General features: G+C 36.3%; 1 protein-coding gene across 1 annotated transcript in view; it reads left to right on the top strand.

Moving 5' to 3' along the window:
* Positions 1-18,632, top strand: part of LOC145689340 (pickpocket protein 19-like) — a 43,155-nt gene extending 24,523 nt beyond the window's left edge. Inside the window, exons 4-7 of the mRNA XM_081763487.1 lie at positions 2,376-2,500; positions 2,664-2,766; positions 16,969-17,245; positions 18,526-18,632. Of these exons, the coding sequence (XP_081619613.1) occupies positions 2,376-2,500; positions 2,664-2,766; positions 16,969-17,245; positions 18,526-18,632 (612 nt within the window). The remainder of the gene's footprint in view (positions 1-2,375; positions 2,501-2,663; positions 2,767-16,968; positions 17,246-18,525) is intronic.
* The last annotated feature ends 1,736 nt before the right edge of the window (positions 18,633-20,368 follow it).

Below are 20,368 nucleotides of genomic sequence, written 5' to 3' on the forward strand. Positions count from 1 at the left end.
TTCAGCTGGATTTGTGTAGTTACGGAAGTCACGTCTTTAATTGTGATTTCCTCGAAGAAGAATCATACATTCCTGTAGTCCGAAGTTTAGGTAGCATTCACTTTTATTTTACAGGTATCGTGTTTGTGTTTATAATCACATGTGGGTTTATTAGTGCCCATATTCTATGCAGTCATAGAATCTGAAGCCACAGAAATGTTCAGTGTATGTATGTCTTTCCTGTTTACTGTTACGTGTTACCTTTTATGGGTTTTTGAATTTTCATTATCTGAAATTTTACCGAGTACAGATGATGGTTTCGTCAGATAAACTTTTAATCATCTATGCTAAACTAAATTTTGCTATAATGAATGCGAGTGCCGTTTTAGTGTAAGATAAGATACAATATACAATGAAATGTACAATCTGCAATTGGCACTTCAAACGGATATGAATATATTACTTTAGAGGCAATCATGAAATGTTGTAATTTTATTTTCAGAAACAGATTTCTTACCCTTGCAATTTAAACTCAATACTGAACCTATTTTACTCAATTGTTTATGTTATTTTTTACTATTGAACGGAACTTGGGAGGACTCTGTACAAATTTATATCTAAGAGGTCTTTTGTATAAGCAGGAAAGACACACATTCTTGCTTAACTGTACTGTGGGGTTACAACCACAGTTACTTGTCTCAATTATCAGTTTTTTTTACTAGAAGAATGTGAGGATAGCACTTCGCATTGCAAGAGAGAAAGTACATGGAGATTTGAGCAGTACAGCGCTGGAGTGATTAGCGGGAATGAATGAAATGAAATGCATGTTTTCTAATAGTAGAGATCACAGAGACGCAAAGGTTAGGAAAGGAAAGGGTCTTACTGTAACTCAGCCATTTCGATGTGATGAGCCTCTTCAAATATCGGGTGAAGCCTTATCCTCCAATCCGTTGATTGTTTCCGTCTGGTATCGATCCCGGACCTCACGTTCGAGAGTGAAGAACCTCTCGACCTCAGGGCAACAGCTTCAAGATGTGCTGGCCTCTTCGGAATGACACCTCTGTAATGCAGGGGATGGTGAGGACCCAGGCGTGCCGAAAGTCTCCCAATTGCTGTTAGGACGACTCTTCTGAATAGCGGTCCAAAGTGTGTTTCTGGCGGCTTCTGTCACACTTCTCACCTCGAGGGTCCCATGTCGCCTGGTTTTGTTCTACTTCCCTGCTTTCGCTTCTTCCTGGTGCTCCGCACGTGGGTGACTAGCTCATCAAAATTATCTTGATCAATAGGGAAGTTTGTTAATTGGTGAAATGGCGTGGCTGAGCTTTATTGATGAAGTTACGGAAACTAGGAAGAGAATGGTAAGCATGAATTTGTATTGGAATGAGGTGACAACATAGGGAAGTCTCTTCTTTATTATTTAATAATTACAATTTTTTGTTTGAAGCATAATAACAACATACAGGGAGAATTGAAAATAGGCACTCAGCCTGATATCCTCTACAACATTGTGTCTACCATAATAATGTTTACCGAGTGAAGTTGCTCAGGTGGTAGAGCGTTGGCTTGGGTTTGATCCCCGTCCCGACTAGGGTTTTTCAGAGTTTTCCTCAGTTCTACCAGGCCAATGCCGGGATGGTACTTACTAAATAGGCCCTGGCCAATACCTTCCTAAATCCCTTTCATTGTTATTTTTGTAAAATATCCAGTATAAAATGGCCTCCGAGTTGTATCTGGCGATTGTTGAATAAACTGACGTCGTTATCAAGTTTTACTGCAGTCCATGCACACAAAGAGAGATAATTTCTTCGTCATTAAAATCTGGAAAGTATTCTTGAATAAGTAGATTTATGTTTATTTTCAGAAATAATAAAAGGTTTCATTACATTACGGAAAGTTTTCACATTTGTTTAAAACTACATGTTCATCGTGATATGTACCATATGTAATTATTTCTAAATTCAGACTTTTCTTACTAAAGGTTCTTACCATGTAATTTAATATATTTTTCTGGAAACTTCACAATGATAGAGAAATAAACTATAATGCTTTACTTATGTAGTTATATGCATGGTAAGTAATCGTAATCAAATTAATGTTTTCATAATTTTCTCATGATGTCAACTCTCCATCATGAATTAGAAAAATTTAGGAATTAGGAAATTAAATAATCGCAAATGAACACCAATAACATCAGTAAGGATGACTCAATTATGACAAGGTCATTCAGGGAGCGTGTATACTGTCGAAAAAGAACATCCATTTCTAGCAGTAGCATCTTAGCTACTTAGCAAATAAGTGAAATTAGAAAAAAAAAACTATTTTGTTAGTTCCACTTCTTTTCAACCAACTTAAATACGAAGTAATATACGCAATTCTCATTAACATCTTAATTGCAGGTTAGACGACTTCCCAAAATGCCTTACGCGAATTTTCATACCACAAGTATCATTCCAGGGGAGTTCATGAACACGTTGTTTGGTCCTTGTATATCTCATAATTCTGCTTTGTCAGCGATTATCAGGTAAGACAAATCATATTTCCTAACAAAGATTTGCTTAAAAAGATAAAATCGCTATTATAATGCTTTGTAGCTTTTGTTTATTTATTTATGAATAAATGGCACATTTTAATATAAAAATCAGTTTTCGAAGCAAGCACAAATAGTATGTTCTTAATTTTTACAGAAATGGTTATGAATATGCGGAAGAAATGGTAAAAAACAACACACTTAAGATTACTGATACACCTCCGTCAATGGGACTTTTGTATACGTTACCAGGGACGAGGGTAAGCAATTTACGTATTCCTGCATCATCTGGTAATCAAAATTAATAAAACAAAACATACTAAATATTTCTACTTTTACTTATACCTCTACGAACTAATTATAAATTCTTATGTTCGTTGAATTACATTCAAATTTCTTTCAAGTGGTACCCTGACTAATTGTGGATTGCTAAACATCGTGGTGATATTCACTCAATGTGGAAATACCTTGCTCACCCGCTACTTATAATACATATCCCACGCAGTGACCAGGTGAGGCTGTGCCCAGTTATACACTAAAAACGCCTGAAAAAGGCATAAAATGAAAAATGCGTGCAGGTAAGCTGATACCTATGGGAGGGAGGCACGTTACCAAGAACAAGGCAGTAGTGTCACACAAGCAGTGTTGCCCTCCAACACAAACTTATAATCTTTCAAATAGAACGTATATCATTTTATGGCATTAAATTAATTGGCACAAAACGTGAAAGAAAATAAGCAAACTGCGAGTTATCAGTGTTGTAAAATAAAGGAGATACGAGGCTCTAAAGCTGAGAAGTTATGGGGCCCGTGCAGAGAAACAGACAAATGTATAACAACAACAAGACTGAAGAAGGAAAAGTATACCCTAGGGAGTAAACCACAGCATACGCAGCATCCAGTGACTCACAGGCTTGATACAGGACTCACCCAAAAAGGGCAGATGTTAGACTAGCCGTAGAAAGAAGAAGTCCAATGTGACTTAAGGCGGAAATGTGAACAGGAAGCCTTCCTGTAGCCCAGTAATTCCAATGGTGTATGAAAGAAATCGATATCTCGAGCCGTTCCTGAGAGCTATAAAATGGACTTTCTTGGGATTACAGCACTGCATAGAATCCTAAATGCCTTTCAAACCACAGAAACGACGACGCAGTGCCTGAAAGGATTACAGAAAATCTGTGGCACGAAAAATAACAAAAGTGCAACAAAAATATGTCACAATCGATAAGCAAAGATTAATGGCCTATGATAGTTTTCAGCCAAGAGTAGAGGGAACGTTAACATGTGAGACAACAATGAGGACAAAACACACTGTATTCAGGTTAACAGTAATATAAAGGCTCAAAATATTTTAACATAGTACACTAATACACATAACAGAAAACTATAGATAGTATGGCAAATCTCGTCCTAGCCGCAGACTCCATATGAAGCACCAAGTCCGTTGGTCATTGAATGCCATGCATGCTATGGTTTACTCCCTACTCTATATTTGTTCCTTTCGTAGTTTTATCGTTGCTGTCCATTTGTTCGTTTTTTGTATGGGGCCCATAATTTCTCAGTTTTAGACCCTCGTATCTCCCTTATTTGACAACACAGATAACTTGCCGTTTGCTTATTTTCCTTTATAGTTTATGCCAATTGTTTAATGGTATAAAATGATATACATTCAATTTGAAAAATTGTGAGTTTGTGTTAGGGTGGCAACATTGCTTGCGTTACACTACTGCCGTATTCTTGGTCATGTTTCCTCCTTCCATAGATATCAGGTTACCTTGCACACATTTTTCATTTTCTGCCTTTTTCAGGAGGTTTTAGGTTTTACTGGGCACAGCCTCAACCGGTCACTGCGTGGTATATGTATTATAAATAGCGGGTAAACAAGGCATTTCCGCATTGAGTGACTATCATCACGATGTTTAGAAATCCACAATTAGTCAGGGTATCATTTTTCATAAATATCTAGCTGTCACGATTCGCATACGTTCCTTGCAAGTAGAAATAAAACCTAAGAGGGAGCCGTAACCATTTTTTCTAAAATCACGTTCGTAGTCACTTGCTGAATAATACTTCATGTACACGTCTTACAGAATTGCCCATGTTTATGATGGTTTGGTTGAAAGAGAGAGACAAGTATGGTGGATCAAATGAAAGAGACCAAATATTATTAGTTTAACCTTAATTAACAAGCTAAACATGCCCATGATTTGTTAACGCATACCCGAAAGTAACTTTCATCTTTTTGTGCTATAGTATGTCTTTAGTTGTATTCAGTGTGTCCTTTCTAATAGTCGATTTCATACCATCGGCGTCCTACAGTTTTATAAATAACACTGTTGTTTTGAAAATTTCATATGGGTTACATGTTTTTGAGGTTGGGCATTCAGAATCTGGCATTAGTTTTTTCCTATCACCCTAGAATTACTAGCAATTCACTAATTAAGCTCGAACCAAATTGTATCTGTTTGCTATGTAGTACGTCATGCGCTTCCAGGATAGCAGCAGTGCGTCTATAAGCAATTATGCAGCTGATGTAGGTTTGAGGTAAGAAAATTAGCCATAAATTTAGTTCATATAATTGACATTTATTTTTGTCTACAAATTAAATTTTATAACGTGCATAACAATGTCCCAGACAATCTCTGATATATTTTTTGTAGGTCATACATTGATTTCTTACTTGCGTAACATTAGGATTTTAGTGGGATTTGCTTCTTCTGTGATCCTGTGCTGTAGACAAAGAAGAAATGGCACGTCATTTTTGTAAATATAGTCCGAATGTGTTTTGTTATATTTGCGGTGAATTTGTTCCTAAGAGACAACGGCAATGCTTTACGGAATTTGTTTAAAAAGCATATTACGCTTATTTTCATATAAAACTTGGTGATCAATCAAAACCATAGGTTCCACATAAAGTGCGCCGTTATTTTCTTGAATCTTTGACAAATAGGAATAAGGAGAAACAGGTGTCTATGCCTTTTGGAATTCCTATGGTTTGTATTGACCGAAGAATCACACTGACCATTGTTACTTCTGCTGTTGTGAAACTGTTGGCCTCAATGCTAGAAATAAGAAGGTAGCTTACCCAAATATTTAATCAGCTCTAGGGCCTGTGGATCATGGTCCAGACATTCCCATCCCAAAACCTTCATCACTGCTCCAGTGTGTTAGTGATTCTAGTTCGCCAACCCATAAAAGTGACATAAAATGGCAACTTTGAACCACCTAGTGGTTCATCTCAGCCTATACATTTTCACAAAATGATCTTAATGATTTAGTTCCGGACTTAAATCTGTCGAAGGAGTCAGCAGCAGTTTTTAGTTTTATGCTTCACAAAAGAAACCTTCTGGCATCTGGAACGACAATTGTCCGGTACAGAAAGGGAAAAACAATTTTCACCCTACCTTTTACAAGAATCTCTTGTTACTGTTGTGATGTGTTGGAATTGCTTAATAAGTTACGTTTTCCTCTACTTTCCACTAGCTCGAGACTGTTTGTTTATTCTAACAAGTTTAAAATGTGTTTTTTTACACAATGAAAATAAGTGCTCAGCTGTACCTATTGCCCATTTGATTTCAATGAAAGAAACGATGAAATTAATTCTAAAGAAAATTAAATATCAAGATGATGGGTGGGAAGTGCGTGGTGATTTCAATATTTTGGGAATTTGACTAGGACAGCAATCTGGATATACTAAGATGCCACATTTCATCTTCGAGTGGGATAGTAAGGCAAGAAGTGAGCATTGGGTAAGAAGATATAGGCCATTATGGGTAATTAGGATCCAGGATCTAAAAATATTGCACATGAACGTTTAGTTCGTAAGGACAAAATATTAATCCCACATCTTGACATTAAGTTAGAACTCATTAAACAATTTGTGAAAGCACCTGACAAACAGGGACAATGTTTCAAGTTTATATACAGCACAGTTCCATCCTTGTCCTATGGAAAAGTGAAAGAAAGCATATTTATTAGCCCGGATATACGAAAACTTATAAAAACAGAGAGGCAGTCAAAAGTGTAACAGAATTTTCTCGGTAACTACAAAAGTCCAGATTATAAGAATATTTTAGAAACTACGTTTTTGACATTTCAAGAACTTGGGTGCGACATGAGTATTAAGATAAATGTCTTGCATTGACATCTGGATTACATTCCAGAAAATCTTGATGAAGTAAGTAAGAAGCAAGATGAGAGATTTTACTAGGATATGAGAGATATGTAGCATAGATGCCAAAGTAGGTGGAGTATTAGCGTGATAGCGGACAAATGCTGGAGCATAAGCAGACAGACGGCGGAAGAAAATCATAAGAAACTCAACAAAGCTTACAGAAAAAAGCGTTTGAAAAACAACTTAAAAGATTTATTTTGTCTTATATATTTATCAGATGTAGTGTTATATACAGATGATGATCAGAAAAATGGAAACACCTGTAGTTGGCAACACGTCAGATGTATGGGTTGGCAGTGGTGTCTTGTCGCCCGCAGTGTCGGACCGCTGGTGGTGGTGTTTTAGGTCGGTCACCGTACTACGTCAGGCGCAGTGGAACAGCAGTGTTTAGTGGCTGCAGCAGACGGAGGTAGTGTAAAATGGGAGACCTCTCAGATTTTCAAAGAGGGGAAATTGTTGGTGCGCGGTTATGTGGAGTGAGTGTGACGGCAGTGGCTACTGTGTTAGGTGTGTCGCGTGGGACATTGTCGAAGATTATGACGGCCTACACAACACACGGGAAAACCACATCGGGGAAGCGGAACAGTGGGCGGAAGAAAATCATGAGTATCAAGTCACGCCGGGTATTAAAGCGCATTGTCACGCAGAACCGTCGTGCCACTGTTGAGCAAGTGACGGAGGAACTCAATCAGCACCTCCCCCATCCCGTTTCGACAATCACAGTTCGCCGCGAATTACATGACATGAACTAACGGGGTCGTGTTTCACGGGCCAAACCGCTCATCAGGGACCATAACGCTTTCGCACACCGAAAATGGTGCCGCGACCATGCAATTGGACCGTTGAGGACTGGAAACGTGTGATATGGTCGGATGAGTCATCCTTCACCCTATTCCTACCACGGGCCATGTTTATGTGTGGAGAACGCCCAAAGAAGCTTATGATCTGCAGTGTCTCCGTCCAACTGTGAAACATGGCGGCGGCTCGTTGATGCTGTGGGCCTCCATATCATGGTTTTCATTGGGTCCTGTGGTCACACTTAGCGGACGAATCACTGACAACGATTATGTCGCAATTTTAGGAGACAACTTGCATCCTATGGTCCGGATGTGGTCCCGGACAATGACGCCATCTTCCAGGATGATAATACACCCATTCACACAGCTGGTGTTGTTGCAGCGTGGTTTGAGGAACATCGGGATGAAGTTCAACACCTCCCCTGGCCCGCCCAATCCCCAGATCTCAACATAATTAACATCTGTGGTCCGTCTTGGAAACACGACGACTCTGGCGACGATTTCCACCTCCATCCTCTCTCACAGAACTGGCCGATGCCCTGTATGAGGAATGGTGTAAAATTCCACTTGCTACTATCCACGACGTCTATGACTCCATCCCACGTCGCATCAAGGCTGTTCTGAAGGCGAAAGGTGGCCCGACACCATATTAATCTGGTAAGCTGCAATTTCGTTCAGGTGTTTCCATTTTTCTGATCACCATCTGTGTATATATAACAATGTAAATATTTCTGTAGGTGAATGTATTTATATTCATTCACATTTATATTTCAATACTGACATGTGTATAGTTCCTTCGTATTTCTATTCACATATATAATATATAAAAACAAATTTTGTAGTATTGAGTTGGATTTTCAAAGTCAGATTGCGGAAAGACCTACGGTGATGAGAAAAAACAGAGTTCATTTTCGGAATCAGCGAGTCAAGAACAATTAAATTCACCTATCGAAACGAAAACAACTTTCAGATGGTTTTGATTTTCAGTCCTGTGTAATATATTTATCGTGTATATACTTGTAGGAAATGTCCATAGTGCTCTGTTCGGGAAAAAGAAATACCTTCACACATCGACCATCGATTGCTTTCAGGTCTAATAGGTATTTCAAGCCCATTGTCATGTCATCCATTTCCATCACATTAAGCCTGCTGGCATCAGAAAGCTTTATTTCTAGGCTGAGAATTAGAAAGGAAGTTTAAGATTGATAGGGTATTATCATTACATGCGATATCAAGTATATTGATATAAACACACTAAGAAGGATGAGATGTGATAAGATCAGGAGTAGTATTAATGCGCACGAGCTCCGATAGAGCATGACACAGTAATTATTCCATTCAAGAGGAAGGTCAGAAACTTCTGTATTCGCAGTACAATCGATTATTATTAAGATTGGCATTGGGAGTACAATCATTGTATCAAGAAGCGTTGTGAGAGTATTGTCTTAATGAAAGTGAAGTAACGAAGTTGAAATTGGCCTTGGGATGTGATATATGTTTGTGAAATTGAAATGTAATCGGAACAGTAAGCGTGCTATATTGATGGTGTTTACTAATACATATGATGTTATCTCTAAAGTAGTGTTTACAATTTAAAGCCCACCGATGGTGTAAATATTTTTGAATATAACGTTGTAGGTGTAGCCAATGTGCATTTCATTCTTAAAGGAATTTTTGAACTATTCTTAAAGCGTCAATAATTAAAAAATATGTTAGAAAGAAACATATATTATAGGAACAGGAAGTGCACGAGACCAGATAGAATTAGCGACGTTAAACGTACGCTTGTCGTGGTTATATTTAAAAACAAACTAACGGTGCATTAAGTTGAAATTGAAAATCAAATGAAATCTTTCAGTTTACGTCCCATGATTGTGCCCTTTAGGTTATGGAGTTGAACTATTGACACACGTGTATATGGTGATGGAAAACTGGTGGAATGAGAATGTAGGATGAAACGGGAGTACCTCGAGAAAGCACACGAACAAGATGTCCACCACAAATATACTTGACCAGAGATCGATCCAGATACTCCACGTACCAGAAATGCAGACATTACAACTGAGCCACCGTGCCTGAAGAAGGATTCAGGATTTAGATTTCTGGGCTTTCGGCATCTAAGGCCATTTAGCCCTTCACGTTTTTGAGGGATGACATTCCTCAGCAAGCATACAATCTGGAGAAAGGAAAGGAAGAAAGGATGGGAGAAAGAAGGAAGTGGCGTAGGACATATAAGTTAGATATCAACCTGGTATTTGCCTGGTGTGAATGAGAAAACCCAGGAAAACCTCATTCAGGGTGGCTGGCTTGAAAATGTATTTTTACACTTTTTTGACCGATTGCCCCCACCGGAAATCGAACCTGGGACCTCTCGCTCCGAACGCAAGAGCGTTAGCGACTACGCTATACACCCGAATAAGTAATTGAAACAGAATTTGGCTGCATATAATATTTATATATGCATATAATCGAGATGAAAATTTAAAAGGTTTTAAAAAATGAGAACAATTGCGATAATTCTTATACATCTTTGATCGAATAAACTATAATTAAAGCAATCAGATCCTGGATAAATAGTATCAATCATAGTTTGATCAGGTTGCACTCTAGCTCTGTGCATTTTAATTTACGTTAGATTATGTTCTGAAGGTCAACTTCAATGCAGTGATTCTTTAAGATGTATCGAATACTTATACTGTTCACATGATCTCTACCTAATGCTAAAATTATTATTTAAATTTCTCATATCGGCATAAAAAGGCACACATGTTTCCCCTAAAGTAAATTTATGATCTTGTGTTGGTACCTGGTAAGTCAAAAGTTCACAATTGATGAGAACTTGAGCTAGATTATCACCTTGGTAGTGTTCTTACTAGGTAATTCTTCATGAAGTAATTCACTATGATTCCATGAAATGTGAGACCTATTTTTACTCTATAATTATTGGCAAGAATAAAGAAGATAATATTTCATATGTACAGTATTTTACGGATTATAAGACACAACTTAATTCTTAAGCATTTTTTACAATACGGTAACACTTTTACCATTTTTATTATTAGATTGCAAAGCCAGATCAAAAGAATATTCTTAGGTTATAAACTCGAAATGACCTTTATAAATCCCTATCTTGTGAATCCCCACAACTTATGTTCGTTGCATCGCTGCACTGTTGCTGCCAGTTGAATCCAATGCTGCCTGATAGAGATAGGCTTCCAACGGCATCGAATATATGGGAATTTTAAAGACTAGCGGGAATTTCAAATCAACCACTGGACATTTAATATTATTTTCGAGTATAAAACGCACCTGAATTTTGGAGAAATTTTTTCGAAGAAAAAATTGCGTCTTATAATCCGAAAAGTACGATACCTAGGAATGTTCAACTTTTCAACTGCAATTCAACTTTTTTCTTTAGTTGTATAAGATAGCTGTCTCATTGCTTTGCTTCAAAAATGACTTTTAGATACTCGAATATAATGATACTGTTTGCCTTGTTAATTTCATTTAGTTATAGGAAGTGTTTTCTACATCTATTAATAACAAAGAACAAAAATTTTTATTTTGCGTTAATATCGCTTAAATTATACAAAATTATAAACAACTGTACACAGTCTCGAACGTTGTGTTCCATTTCATCTTCGTAAACAAATAACTCCCTTTAGTGCGTAGCACTTGGGTCGACTAGAAATTGAACATATGTTTAGTCACATAAAAATGTGGTATACAATTGATTATAGCTAGTTTTATTGTAAAGAGTTTCGTAGTAAGATTTATTGTAAACCGCATAACTGTCATATTATTTCAATGCTTACGTAATTAGGATAATATATTTTATACTAATATTCGTAATAATACTAATATACATTATAATTTATTAGTATTATAACATATATTAGTATAATTTATTTAAAATATAATTTATTTCATTAATATATACTATACTTAATTTCTGATGTAAACATATATTTTGTGACTTTGAGAAGAGCCTCATCACCACCACACCACTTTTTTATTTTTACGTTCACTGTTATTTTTGCATAGTACTTCTTGCCCATCAACTCGTATATAATATTATTCATCATAGAGAGAGAATTTCAAGCAAATATTGTGACACTCCCAAGTTTTTACCAAATGTTAGAAGCAATGGAATGTAAACACTTGTACTTGCTGTAAAGATTGCATATAAATATTTTGCTACCATTCGCCCAAATATTAGCAGATAATTTTGTCTCATCATCAACTCAAACGCGTTTGTATGAAAATTGACAAAGAAAGATTGACCTGTTTGTTCAGTCCATGGAACAGGAACTACTCTCATGTATAAAATGATATAGACTGAGAGTTTGAAACGTACCTTCAGTATATGCAACTGGGATAACGCTATAACACCCAAACCATTAGGACATGGTTGAACAGGACAACGAATATTTTACTAATAATTTAGATATTTGTTGTGGTACGAAATGTGCAAATTGACGGTGGCGATCGGAGGCTACTTGGCCTTGCATAAAATCTAAATTTGGATGCAATGTGATTGCTAGTACAAGCTCATTTTTTAGATGAAATAGATAGAACGATATAGATAGATAGCGCGGAATAGAGCGGCCGAGTCCAAATCTGCCAAGCGGAGTACTGACAACGAAAACACAGCACTAATGCTACAGCTTAAGACACCTCATAACAATGTTTTTAATATGAGACCATGATTAATAGAGATTGTAGACTTTAAGTAACACTTTGCGCATAAGTGCGATGATGATACGAGAGTTGAAGCATGATCGTGGGAAACCTTAACTGCTGTTAGTTTAGCAGTAAATACTCAACAGAAACGATGCAGGCTAAATTCAAAATTATCCTCGATACTACAAACAAAATTTTAAGGTGTTTGAACCACCCGTATAGTGCACACTAAATCGTGGAATGTTATAATTATGCTCCAAATGATAAGTATTCTGGAATTCCTGTATACTTGAGTTGTATTTAATGAGTGACGACATTCGAAGATCGAGCTCTAGCGTAATAATTATGAACACTGAAAGAGCACAAAATGTAAACGCAAAGATAGGTCATATCAATTTTTCTGAGGCTCAACTTTTGTCAGGAAGAACTTGCCACGCATGTTTTCTCGGGGGAAGTAGTGTACATGTCGTAAGGGCACGGGTATCAATTCTACCGGAGACCGTCTCTTCCAATATTTGTAAAATAGTTTTCGTTGAATATCAGCAGTTAAATGAGACAACCGGCACATTCATTCTGGTGATTGGCTGCCTTTTGGTGTATCAGGGGTGCTTTTGTATCATTTCCTGAAGTTCGTTTTTCATCCTACAAAAAGACGCAAGCAGATGGTATACGCGGAGCATTTGCATATACCTCAAATGGAGCAGTTAACGAATACTTGTGTTCACAGTTGATGGTATCATATTCAATCACATGCCTACAACATATTGCCGTAGTAAGTCGATTTCGGTTACACAACATAAGGAGGAGTACTACATACAAATGCTGTGAATGTTGTTCCCTGAATCCCTGTTTGTTTACTTTACGTGAGTAACGCTTTCCCCATTCTTCACTTAAACATCTTGCAACATTTCTGTCCATTATTTCATTAATTCGAACTAACTTATCAACTTAGTAGTCTGCAATGCATCCTCAAACAGTGTACTACATTTTCTCCTCTGTGCCTTACTGGAAATATTAAATGGCCAGGATAAAAACACACTCTGGAAATGACGACGCGTAAACTTCCATCATTAGAAAGCGAAAAGCAGAAATTTAGATTCGTTTGTCTGGAGTGAACTCCTCCATTATTCATCATTCCAGTCATATTTTATTTTATTTTTTGGCCAATAAATATCTTTTTTAATGTTTCCTCCTTTGAAGGAATGGTTTCTTTATCACAATCCTACCCACAAGGCCGTAGATTAGAAGGCTCTATACCATCGCTCTATTTGATACCGAATGGAAATGGCTCTTTCATAGTTCTATTAGTTCTTCCGGAACGGCTAGTATCTACTCCATTTGCTTGTTTTTCGAGTGATGTTTTATTTAAGAGAAATTGGACGATCAGTAAGTGCGTAATATTTATACACTTTGTGATTATCGTACAACATTCCAACACATATCTTCGCCTGATCACTGAGCGATTTTTCGCAAAGAACGGCTCTCTTCTCTCAAAATAACCACTTTACACGTGCATCGACTCTTAGCTAATAGTTTCTCTTCCACATTTTATAGTATTTACATTTTCTTATTCCTACGCGAATAAAAGCAGTAGATTTGCATATCACAGACTGGCTTCCAATTTTGCCTATATTATGTAAAGCAATGCATTATTAAGCAATGGCTTTAATTACGAGATCATTAATTACCTGTTTATTGCCAAGCAACTCTTCCAATATATTAGTCTCTATATCTACAAGGTCATGAATTTTTATATCCTTATACAACTACGTTGTTTATTAAAAAAAGAGTCCAAAAATTATAGTTTTGTACGGAAACAGTGTGTTGTTTAAAAAATTCTGAAATATCAATTGTGTGCTCTGACTATTGACAATGACTATATATTACTATTATATAAGTGCGAGCGTGTTCTTTTTAGTGAAATATTACAACTTATAGAAGTAATAGTTGTAGATGAACATTAATTTCATTCAAACAAATATAGTACTATTCAGCACCAACTATAGGTGAGTAGAAATATCATAAATTTTAGATAGAAATATCATAAAAATTTTAGATAGAAATTTTAGATAGAAATATCATAAATTTTAGAGGGAAAAACTGCATTACCAAGAAATGACAAAAAGGTAAGTTAGAAATATGCATCATGAGAAAGGGAATTAAAATCATTCAGCAAGTAGCTGGCTTTATTTAGAACAAAACTATTTGGTTTCTGTGATGGTGTACGTTGAATTACACACAACGTTAATTCCTTGTAATTGGAATGGCTTGAGTAAAAAAATTGGATTGCAGGAACACTTTTAACAGGGTTTGGTTGCTGATACATAACGAGGGTTTGGTTGGTAATTTTTTGGTATAAACCTCAATGTAAATGACATCGTTAATACTGTATATCGTTTATTTGAATATCAATTTGGTATTCACAAATTTCACTTAAGCGAGTTTTACTACTTCCGAGGACGAATTTCAGTCGAATCTTATTTTTTACCAATTCATTCTCTCTAACATTAAGGGCGATTGACCTTTGCTTCAATGGTGATTTGCATTTACTTGGTTCGGTCACATACACAAACAATGATCAAAGTTAATAATTGAAGAATGTCGACACATAGATTTTATCGTGTAATTCACATCTAAGCATGTATTTTCTTGGGAACATCCATGCCCTACAATACAGCCATAGATACTATATCACGCTATATGTAAATAATAAAATAAGAGTGAACAGTGATGATGCGCAATTAAGATGATTTAGAATCATCGTTTGGTTAAGATTTGTAAACTTATGAAATGATATTTTCACTTAATTTCATGTTAGTCTTTTAATGTGTTAATATCTGTACTTAAAACTACAATTAGATCTTTTATCAGTTACTACAGATATCCTAATACTTTTCATGCAATATTCAAATTTATTTAAAACAACATCTTCTAGGCTAAAAGTAATAAATATCACTGTTGCTGTTTTTTATATTTATTATAGCTGGTTTGATTTTATAAGATACTTAACCATTTCATTTTAGGCAGAGTAATAATTGTTAAGATTGATAGTTTTAATTAGATAAATAAAATTAGATATATAAGATTAGATAATTACCCAAAACTGGTGCTGTGGCCTTATGACAAAATCAATAAAAATTCTCATATTAAATTAGGAGATGAGAATTCGTCCACCTCCCTTTTCTTCCTAGTTTTTGGTAGCGTCACTTCTCCCGCTTACAATTTCATTTACAGGAATTTCCACATGACTAGAAGTAGGAAGTGTTTGTTATTGAGTTGACACATTGCTGCATAAGTTATATGTCCTATTAAAAATAATGTATTAATGTATTTATGCACATATAATTTGTTACGAGACTTACTTAATTGCTCTACACATGTGAACGACCTAACAGCACCAGATTGGGAATTGTGTTTTGATTTCAATTTAAAATATGAAAATTTACAAAATATTGATATCAAGATTAATAAAATATTATTTACCCTTTACCAATTAACTTCAGTTATATTACATTCCTCTCCGTTTGGATATTCGGCATTTAAAATGTTGATATAAATATAAGAAATCAGAGCAACAACAAAATATAAAATAAATTAACTATATATATATATATATATATATATATATATATATATATATAACATTTCGTTAAAATCAATTTGTAGCAAGCTGAAATGAATGAGTGATAAAACACTGCTTAGTCCAAGATAATCATATCAAAATAAAAATGAAGTCGTTATGATTGCGTTTGCATATTGCAAGGTCAGTATTACGGACACAAGAATATGCATACGTCACAGGTAAAGAAAATCTCCAAACAGCAACACAGAAATATAGGTCAGTTTATATTGCTTGTGTTTTGTGATGAAGTGAATTATGTGTGTTTCAAGATTTATAGGTTGATATATTGGTAAGTATGTCTTATATCGTTATACAAATACAAATTCGCTCTTTTTTAAAAGTTTTTTTTGCATCTACCGAGGTACAAGGTTTTTTCATACTCCTTCACCATGTCTGTACGTGTTTCACGAACTGCCATACTTCGTACCAGGTTACTAGTTGATTCCGGTCACGCCAGGTTAGATGTTCCGCCATGGACTGCCACTGGTACCTGCAATGTCATAAATGAGGTATTTTGTATAAATTCTACCATTGTAAAAAATAAATGCTTTCTGTTTGATGAAAATTGTTGAAGTATTAACGAAGTTCTAAACTCTTTAACACGTGAGAACCAGTAGAACGAGACTGTGCAGTGAGTTGAGCAGATGGCGATACGGTAAAATGGCCGAATTCTTTGATTTCTACAAACGACAAAATGTTGGTGTTTGCTTAGGTGGTGCAATCGTAAGGAAAGCATGAAACGTGTTTCATTTGTTGTGTGTGAGAGAGAGTATCTAAAATTATAACTGCCCACAAAACCACACGTCAAAGGCGCCGAAAGTAACACTGAAGTACTAATCTGGTCTTGCATGTACCACCCATTATATATTAACAACGGTACATGAAGGCGCCTAATTTAGTCACTGGGTTACAATTCATGTCGTATGTTTCAGGAATGTCATACTATTTTCTGAAATTCACAAAACCATATTTTTTACAATGATGTCTTGGGATTTCTTTTAATTTCTGGATATAAGCGTACTTAATTTTATTAAAATAATGTAAAATATAGCGAACTCACAAAGTTCAACTCGGTTTAAGACAACTCAAAACTATTGATTAAATATTCAAACCTGACATAGGCTTGAAGGAAACAGAATAAAAGTTCTTATTTCAACTTCTTTCTTTCTTTATTTATATATTTCTAGGTGTTTCTGAGTTCTTCCTACGAATATCCACAAGGAATCTTAAATAACATTTTGTACCAAGGCGAAAATTTTCTCTCACATACAGTAGACATTATAGCTACTGTTAGCTCTCCAAGGATAAGGAGTCTTACACCAACGCAAAGAAAATGTTACTTCAGACAAGAAAAGACACTAGATGTTAGTCCAATTTACACACATCATTCATGTAGGCTACAAAGAGAATATCAGCCGATCATGGAAAAGTGTCAATGTTCACCACATATTTTCCAATATCATGGTACGTATGAACATTTTCTTAAATTATAAATATTAGTGTAAACATACAATAATGTAGATCATTCTATATACTTGAAACATAAATGGTTGATTGATGTAACTTTGACTAATTGCATCATAGCGTAGAAATGAACTTATGATTAAATCTACTTTCGATTCAAATTTATTTGAGGATATCCAAGGTGCAAAGGTAAAGGTGTGGATAAGATCAGGAGGAACAGGCAAATCTCGAACATATAGTATATATAGGAGTGGAGTATATATAGTATATATACGCGATAAGGCTGACCCTTAGGGTACACCACTAATTGGGAAAATAGGAAAAGATAAACATGAATTAATGTAGTCATATGCTATACGATTTGTGAGGTACTGATAAATTAATCTGATATATGCGAATGGTAGTCGTAGAAGAAGAAGTTTGTAAAGTAGCCCTTCGTGCCAAACTGAATCGAAAGCCTTTTCCAAATCAAATAATAATAAACAGGAAAGTCGTATGCTATTGAAGAGTTTGGTAAGAATAGTGGTAAGTTTGAGTAGATTATCATTGAGACTGTAGTTAGGACGAAAAAACAGTTTGGTGTAGAGGATTTTGATTGTAGAAGAAGTGAGTATGTAGACGCCGAACTAACATACGTTCGAGGATCTTTTCCAGTGTAGATGTAAGTTGTATTGAACGGTAAGACTCTGCCTTGGTGTTATCGTTATGCGGTTTCAGAAACATTAAGACTTTTGAAGTTTTCCAAGAACCCGGATAATCACATATTAGAAATATAAGGTTGTAAATAGGGAGAGTAGCAGCAGAACTACTAGTGGAGCCTTTTTAATATGGCGGTAAGTTACACCATCAAACCCAGGAGCTGTATTCTTCTTATTGGCCAAGACTGCGGTGACCTCCTAATGTGTAATTGGACTAGTAAGAAGATGATCCGAATCTAAGTCGTGATTAGAACTACTACGAAAATGCGGATGATGAGAATATATTACGTTGCTTATTCTTGTGCGTAAACGTTCAGGAGTGTAGGTGATGAGTGGTGGCGTAAAAATGCTTTGAAGGGATTGAGCAAACACATTGTCCTTCTCTGTATCAGTTTGTACTGAGGTCTGGTTGACGATGAGAGAATAAGGGAGAGAAAAGCGTGTCCCACGCAGCCTGTGAAAGGCATTCCAGAATTTGGTAGGATTATGTTCTTGATCAAGACGGTTAACTGTTTGGATCCACTTACGTCTTTTATAGGCAATGATATAATTATGAACTTGCCGTAAATATTGGCGCTGTAGCTGTAAAAGCCCTGGATCACGTGTGCGAAGATATTCATGGTATATCTGCCGTGCAAGAGCAATTAGAGTGTGATATTGTGGAGGAAGTGCGGGTCGAGCATAATTAGATTTAATCGTGGGTAAATGCTGACGGCTACTATGTTGTATAGCAGTAGTAAGTACATGAAGCGTGTTATGTAATTCAGAGTGATGTAATGGAGTAGGCACGATAGATAAGGTAGTAGTCAAATCTTCTCGATATTTATTCCAGTCGGCACGGTCATAACAGAGAACGGTACATGGTGGCGTGTCAGGAGCTTGACGGTGGTTTGGAAAATGTAATGTTAATTTAACTGGGTCGTGGTCACTACGAATGGAAGACAGAACATGACAGTTTACGAATGGTTGTAATGTAGAGGAGACAATGACTGCGTCAGGTGTTGTATTCGAGGAAGGCCCGGTATGTCTTGGTAATACGCATAGTTCGGCATTTGTATGTAGCATAAGAAATTGATAGAACTTCCGTCGTTGTGTAAGAGTGCGACTGGATAGATTGAGATCAGTCATAATAATATAATGACGAAATGAGGTTTCCATGTATTAGAAAAATGTCAAGGGAATTTGCACATTGGGTCTAACATATATAGTAGCAGAGGCAATAGTACGTGAAGGAAAATAAATCAGAGTGATGTGTTCTGGAAGAGGGGCCTGAAAGTGATGCGTGATCGTGCGTTGAGGTAGTCTGTTTCGTATTCCTATTAAAGTTCCTCCGTTTGCTGGATGTCCACGTGGACCATCGCAACTAGAAGTAGTATATGGCAGTTTATGTACATGTTGGTGCGGCAAAAGATATGTTTCGTTCAAGGCACAGGCGTGTATATTTTCTTCCAACAGTAGAGTGTGGAGTAGTACCTTGGGACTGTTCAAGAAACGAATGTTTAGAAACAGAAATGATCAATCCATGATGATATGCATAATTTTAGACAGGTGCTCAAACAGAATGGAGTTGAAAGTGAACATGTTGACCAGAATATGTAGCATAAAGTTAAATGTTGTATAGTTGCTTAGTCGTAAGCATGACTTGGTTAAGAATATGAGTATGCAGAAAGGGATGAATGTTTTCGGTTGTTATTGTAAAGAAACGAATCATATCTTTAAATGTAACAGGATGAGATAACGAGTTATTTGGTGGCGTTGGACGGTCAGACGTTCTGATTGATACAGTAACCTCTGGTTGAGTAGGATTAACTGAAGGTTTAGCCTTACACTTTGAACTGTAAGTAGGATGTTGAGCAGAGCATGTGTTGCATTTGGAATTGGTATTTCCATTAGAACAATCCCGAGTAACATGGGCTTGGGTACAGTAGCCACAAACCAAAGAATTTTTACAATCTTTGGTGACATGCTAATTGTATGTTTGGCACCCTTCACAACGTATATGCTGTGGTGCAGGAGTTTCTGAAGGTTTAACCTTGTGTCTTCGTTTGTAAATGTATGCTCCTGTAAGAAACAGGTGATCGACAATATATTGTTCAGGAGTTAGCACACGTACTATGAAGGTGTGTCCCCTGTCAATCTGGATTCGAATACATTTATGTATTTGAACTTGTTTCGCTTTGAGTTCTTCCTCGATTTCAGTGTCTGTATACTCAGGGTCAACGCCCTTGATGACTACTGACAGCATAGGAGGCTTTCGAGGAGGCGGAGGTTGTTTGTTTTGTCTGGGTTGTAGTTGTATTATATTGGCGTCTTTGCCAAAAATTTCGAAAGTTGCTTTGTTCCACACATGGGGATGGAAATCCGGGTTAAAGGATTACAAAATGACTCCATTATTTCGGAAGATAATCTCGCTGATTTTGAGACG

The sequence above is a fragment of the Thermobia domestica genome, chromosome 7 (assembly GCF_964235325.1).
Source record: "Thermobia domestica chromosome 7, izTheDome1.hap1.1, whole genome shotgun sequence".
In the NCBI taxonomy this organism is placed as follows: Eukaryota; Metazoa; Arthropoda; class Insecta; order Zygentoma; family Lepismatidae; genus Thermobia; species Thermobia domestica.